This window comes from Nothoprocta perdicaria, unplaced genomic scaffold, assembly GCF_003342845.1.
Source record: "Nothoprocta perdicaria isolate Ctin4 unplaced genomic scaffold, notPer1 scaffold_33, whole genome shotgun sequence".
NCBI lineage: Eukaryota > Metazoa > Chordata > Aves > Tinamiformes > Tinamidae > Nothoprocta > Nothoprocta perdicaria.
Window position 1 is genome coordinate 4,012,189 of NW_020455566.1, and position 6,241 is coordinate 4,018,429.

At 69.3% G+C, this 6,241-nt stretch overlaps 1 protein-coding gene across 1 annotated transcript; it reads right to left on the bottom strand.

The window, feature by feature from the left end:
• Positions 1-746: 746 nt before the first annotated feature.
• Positions 747-4,787, bottom strand: LYPLA2 (lysophospholipase II). Its single transcript, XM_026043547.1, has 9 exons — positions 4,686-4,787; positions 4,164-4,195; positions 3,521-3,586; positions 2,856-2,903; positions 2,609-2,679; positions 2,327-2,400; positions 2,098-2,199; positions 1,690-1,866; positions 747-1,440 (listed from the first exon to the last, which is right to left on the bottom strand). The coding sequence occupies exons 1-9, from the start codon at positions 4,761-4,763 to the stop codon at positions 1,390-1,392; spliced, it is 699 nt and encodes a 232-aa protein (XP_025899332.1). The 5' UTR covers positions 4,764-4,787; the 3' UTR covers positions 747-1,389.
• Between the last annotated feature and the right edge of the window lie 1,454 nt (positions 4,788-6,241).

Sequence of the window (6,241 nt, forward strand, 5' to 3'; positions counted from 1 at the left end):
GCGCGGGCGCAGCTCGAGCCCCATGCGCTGCGTCGCCCTCGGGGCCGCGCCAGCCCCGGGGCTGCGCCGGTGGCCGCGGTGCGGGAGGGGACGTGGGGCAGCAGCCCCGAGCGGGCGGCTCCCGCGCCGCAGGGCCCGCCCGGCGCTGTGGGCTCAGCCCAGGGAGCGGGGAGCGAGAGYGGAGCGGGGCGGCCAGCCGGGCAGCGCTGCCCAGCAGCAGCAGCCCTGGGCGCTGCGGAAGGCAGTCGGGACCCCAGGGCCCCGCAGCCACTGGCACCAGCCCTGGCCTGGGCAGCTCAGGGGACGGGGCCGCTGGGCTGCAGCCTCCAGCCAGCTGGTTGGGGCAGGCGCAGCGAGCGTTTGGACCCATGCGTTGTACCCGGGGAGGCGACGGCGGGCCGCAGCCCCGGCCCTGCGCGAGGGGAGCTCGGCGGGACGGGGCCCTGCGCCGCCCTGGCACGCGATGCTGGTGAGATGGTGCTTCCTGCTTCCGCGGCGCAGCCCTGCGCGGCCCGGGCGCCAAGGGAAGGAGGAGCAGCAGCAGGAGAGGCCCGGAGCAGCGGGGCCGGCTGCAACGCGCAGAGCTCGGCCGGGGGTAGCCGTGGGCCCCCATGCAGAGCGGGGGCAGATTGTAACAGCAGCAAGAGGAGGAGGAGGAGGAGGAAGATTATCTGGAGGACAGAGGTGATGGCTGGAGCGGRGGGAGCCCGCGGCAGTGCCCGCAGGAGGAGTGTGCGTGTGCGACAGGGCAGGGCTGCAGCCAGGGCCCGGCGTGCGGAGACCGGGGAGACRCAGCAGCCTTGGAAGGTCCCAGCCCAGAGCAGAGCCTCTCCCCGTGTCTTTAAGCTCTTGCAGGAGAGTCCTGGGTTCCTGAACCATGGTCCAAAACCCGGGAATCACCTGAGCAGGAAGCATGAGCAGCCCCAGAGAGGCCAAGCTGAAGGCAGTGGAGGAGCCTTGGCTGCTCTGGGCCACAGGGGGCTCTGGGGGGGTGCCCTGTCCTGCACCCCCCGCCGTGTGGGGCACAGCCACCCCTAACACTGTAACAAACAAAACGCCGCCAGCCCCAGGCCGGGCCCACGCACTGCAGCGCCCGAGTGGGGAATCGAGGGGATGGCACCTGCCGCAGGGACCGCTCGGAGCAAGAGGAGGAGAGGAAAGGCCACTCGAGACTTGCCTTAGGCAGCTCCAACCTCAGCTCCGAGAGCAGCAGGGAGAGACGGGGCCCCTGGCCGGAGAGGACACGGTGCGAAGAGACGCGGAGAGGAGGCGGCCGAGGGCAGGGCAGGAGTGAGGCCGGTGCCGTGGCTTCCGTTCGCAGCCGACGGGCACGGGGGAAGAGGCTGCCGCCTCGGCCTCCTTCCCTGCGACAGTCCCGATCGGCTCCGCTTAGATCCGGGGCAGCAGCTTCTCGATGAACTCCTTCACTGCCATCATCTCCTGCAGAGACCAGAGTGCCCGTCACGCAGCGGGTCCCCGGCTGTGCCCCCAACCCGGCTCTTCCCAGCACATGGGGCACAAGGGCTGCCCAGCCTCCTCTCGCACGAAGCAGGGGACAAACAGGTCCCTGGATGCAGCAGATGCCCTCCCTGCTCTCGTGCCCTTCCCTGCCCACCCACAGGTGTCATTCCCAAAGGCAGGACCAGCCCAGGGCAGCCCCGTCCCCTCTCGTCTCTCCCAGGCACTGACCTGAGGACAGGAACTGTGCATCACTCCAGGGTAGGTTTTAAACTGGACCTTGGTGGGGGTGACGACCGATTTCAGCTTCTCCGCAGTGAGGGCCCCGAAGCGGACGGGGATCATGGGGTCCATCTCCCCATGACACTGTAGGATGGCGATGTCCTTGTTCATGCTGTTGCTTGCCGCCTGCACGAGAGAGGAAGCGCTGAGAGGTGCCAGGAGAGGGAATTCCCAGCAGGAGACAGGGCAGGTGCTTCCTCCCTGTCCCCATCACCTGGCAGCTCTTCTCGAGATGGGTGTGACAGAGCTGCTGCCCTGCCACCACACACCTCTCTGGAGCCCCAGGCTGGGCCCAGAGCCCCCTGTCCCCACCACCCCTCTCGGTGGCCCCGCGGGGACGATGGCAGCGCCACGTACCTGCGGGAAGGCCTTGTGCAGCGGCAGCCAGCAGCTGAGTGCCACGATGCCGGCCAGCTGGTGCTGGCAGGTGAGCGCCGTGTACAGCGACAAGGCGCCTCCCTGCAGCAGAAACAAGCACGGAGTCTCTCAGCAGCAGGCAGGGTGACCGGTCACCTGGCCACCGCCAGCCCCGGCTCGTCCTGGGACACGAGGTGGAGGCGACAGCGGAGGGGAGAGCCCGGCTCACCTGCGAGAAGCCGCCCAGGATGATGCGGTTGGGCGGGATCCCGTTCTTCACCTCGTGCTCGATGATTGCTTTAACTGGAAGAAGCCAGGGAGATGGGTCAGTGACAGACACTGGGACTGATCAGCATCACCCGAGGACTCACGGACTGAACGCGCTCAGCCTCAGCGAGGAAGGTTGGCTGGGAGCACGGCAGGAAAGAAAGGAGAGGCCGGGGGAAGACACCTCCTCATGCACCACAGAGGGAGAGGAGCCCGGGGCTTCCTTGACCCCAGAGCCTCTTACTGTTTTCTGCAGCTTTCTTGATTCCAGCTTCATCTTCAGGCGCGTCTGGACTCAACCCCATCAGATCAAACCTGGGAGAAGGAGCAAGGTCAACCCCAAAGCTCTGCCAGCCGCCAGGGCRCAGGGAGCTAGGGGTGCTCTGCCCTTCCTGACTCCTCCACAATAGTGGATTTTGGCTCTCCAACCCCCCAAAAGCAGCCAAGGTCCCCCCTGCCTGGGAGGGCACCATGCAGCCCTGAGCACTGACCAGGAGGGCATCACCATCTTCATGTTGAGCGTTACAGGGATCCGGGGCCTGCAGAGAGAAGAGGTTGTTTCAGTCCAAGTGCAAGAGCGGCGAGTGCAGGGTCCAGCCCCAGCCCAGGGCTCTCGGGTGCCTCTGCCGAGGGGACAGTGGCAGGTCAGTGCCTCGGCGCTGGCCGGGGGCTGCGGAGCGACGGCAGCCGCTGCCCGGGCGCGAGCAGGGCGCGCAGGGCTGGGCGCTGGGCTGCACTGCCAGGCAGCCGTTGCAGGGACGTGGGGACGCCGAGGTCCCGGCTGCTGTGGCTGCAGCTCCCCCAGCTCGGTGAGTGCCTCCCGGCACAGCGGGATGCCCGGGCACAGCTCGGGCAGSAGCAATTCCTGCCCTTCCTGCTGCCCGCCTGGCTTGGCCCCCAACCAGGAGGAAGGGGAAGGGCAGGAGCTCTGGAACAGCCGTCACAGAGAGGCTGAGGAGCAGGGCAGGGAGCAAGGGGTCTCAGAGCAGCAGTTCCSACCTGAGGGGCCCTGCAGGCAGAAACGGGGGCGAGGGGCAGGAGGTCTGGCCTCGCTGCCCAGCCTGCACTGCCTCCCAGGGCACCCAGGGCAGTGGGGCCCAGCACAACCACCCGCCCAGGCTCCCCAAGCACCTCGCAGGGCAGGGATGGCACTTACGCGTGAGGGCAAATGTACTTCACGTAGGGGAGGCGGATGGAGGAGAGAGCGTCAGCCCAGCTGTGCCTACGGAAAGAGCAGAAGCAGTTGAACATGGCCTGAGCACTTGGCATGCAGGGGATTCCTGGGGTGAGGCTGGGTCCCCTCCAAGGCTGCTGAGCCCCCTGCACCAGCACCCAGGACAGATCTCCCTACTGTGGGGCAAAAGCAGCACCCAAAGCTGGGGAGTTAGAGGCAGAGCAGCTGCTGTCAGCAAGGGAGGAGAGAGAAGCTCCTCCATGGGGAAGATTCCTTTGTTCCTGCTGCACCTGACACTGCCCTCTAACGTGGCTCTGGGCGTAACGTGGCACACAGAGGCTCTCCCCTGGCACAGCCCTGCTCCCAGGCCAGCAGGAACCGCGGTGCCTCTTTGCTTGCCAAGAGCACAAACCCAGACCCGCGGGCGCTGTCAGTGTCCTAAACACCCAAGCAGAAGCTCACAGAGCTGCTGGCCAGAATCCCTGTCACGGCTCTCACAGCTGAGACCGGCTGAGCCGGCCCCAGAGCTGCCCCACCTGGCTCCCCTGGCTGCAAACAGGGTGCCCGGCAGCCCCACCAGAGCAGGACCCCGCGGCGCCCATGGTGCCCAGCCCACGATACTCACCCCGTGTCTCCAAGCCCATGTAAGAAAATGACCTGTTAAAGGAAGCAGAGAAGCAAGAGAATTAGCTGGTGCRGTGGCAGGGCTGGGCAGGGCTGGGTGCAGGACGCGCCAAAGGCCCCTGAGTCACTAGGAGGGGCCGCGGGCAACGCTGCCCACACCTCCCTGCTCGTGGGCGCGCGGCTGCGACAGGAGAGGCTCCCCCGCGGCGCAGACGGGCTGAGCTCGCCACAGCCCCGCACCCTCTGCAGAAACACCTCTGCAGGCCCCGAACRCCAGGCAGCCCCGGAGGCCGTGCCCGCTGCTCCCGCCCCGCGCCAACAGCAGCCACCGGCCCCAGCCCAGAGGCACCGGTCRCTGTTCCCCGGCAAAAGCAGAGCTCGCGGACCCCGCGCCTCCTTTAAGCTGCACTAAGACTGAAGCGCTAGGGCTGTAGGGGCTCGGCTACAATCCGCAAGAACCAGCCCATCCTCAGCAGTGCTCAAAGGCAGCAGGAGCAGCAGCGGTGCCCCCGGGTGCCCTTACCGCAGCGGTCTCCCGCTCTGCCCCGGAGACGGTCACTGCATCGGCAAGGAGGGGGACAGACATGTTGTTACCACACATACACCGGGAAGGACTCGGACACTGGCACCTGCGGGACAGAGGGAAAAGGTCAGGCAGGAAATAAAGCTCCCTTCCTCCCCAGCAGCAGGATTCCAGCAAGCGGCGCACGAGGGCTCCAACGCTTCAGCCCAGCTCTGCTTCCCGGCTCGGGATGAGTGCGGAAGCGGAGCCGCAAAGTCCCCTTGCTCAGGCCTGTGCCCGGGGAGCTGCTCCCTCATGGCTGCTCCATCTGCAGCGCTCGCAAATGGGGACGGGGGTGGCCAAACGCAACGCAGCGTGGGCCGGGCGCGCGGCGCTCCGGAGCTGGATGCGCCCGGAGCGCGGACTCGCTGGGCCAGGGCTCCCTGCTGCCCCTGGACGCCGCGCACGGGAGGCTGCCGGGCCGGCCCAGCTCCGCACCCGGCAGCAGCGGTGGCAGCAGTGGCCGCGGCGCCTCCCACGTCGCAGCACTGGGGCCACGCGGTGCTGGGATCAGCTCTCGCCGCCGCACTCAACGGCAAGGCCACTGCTGTGGCCACGCGGGCAGGAGGCGGCCGGCGGCCTCCGAGCCGAGGAGCAGCCCGTCCCGCGCCCGGAGCGCGGGGCCCGTCCCGCAGCGCGCGGCACCGGGGCCTGTCGCTGCTCCCACCAAGGGACCAGCCCTTCCTCAGGGGGCACCTGCGGAGACGGCTGGGCAGGATSTGGAGCGCCGAGTCCTGCTCCCAGCAGGGTCCCGGGCACCTGCAGGGCCGCAGGCTCCGCTCCAGCCCCCGTGACGGACACAGTCACAGGCCCCCGAGAGGTGACAGGCGGCGGGGGTTGTCCCCAGCGCAAGGCAGGTCACTAGACCCGCCGTGTCCCACGCGGCAGCCACGACCCCGGTTCCGCCAGCAGCAGATAGGGCCACATGCTTGGAGCACAGGAGCTTTGGGTGTGGAGGGCGCGCAGAGCGCGCGCCGCCGCGGCCGGCAGCGAGCCCCCGGCCCGCACATCCTGCCAGGAGGGACGAGGGGGCAGCAGGGACAGGGAGCCGGGCGGCTCCACGCGGAGGCTCCTGCTCCATGGGGCGCTCGGCAGGGCCCCGGGGTCGGGGCGGCCGGCGCTCAGCCCTCCCTGCCGCCCGCGGCTCCAGCTCCCGCACCCGCGCCAGGACAGGCAGGGAAGGGCGGCCTGGAGCCGGGGCGGCAGCCCGGGTGGCCCGAGGGCGCCGCGGCCGCCCCCACGGGGCTCGGTCTCAGCAGCCCCGCTTGTCTCCCGCGCAGGCGGGACGTCTCCCGCCGTTCCCAGCGGGAAGGCTGGGAGCACGGSAGCGCACGCTGGCAGCCGGCCGCTCCGAAGCCACGCTGGGACCTACAACCCTGGCGAGCGCAGCCGCCCTCGTCTCGCGCTTCCCTCTGTGACTCCCTGGGACGGAGCCGCGCGGGACGCGCCGCCGCCGTTCCGCGTTCCCGGGAAGCGCCGCCCGCGGCTGCTGCGCGGAGGGGCCGGGGGGGCCCCGC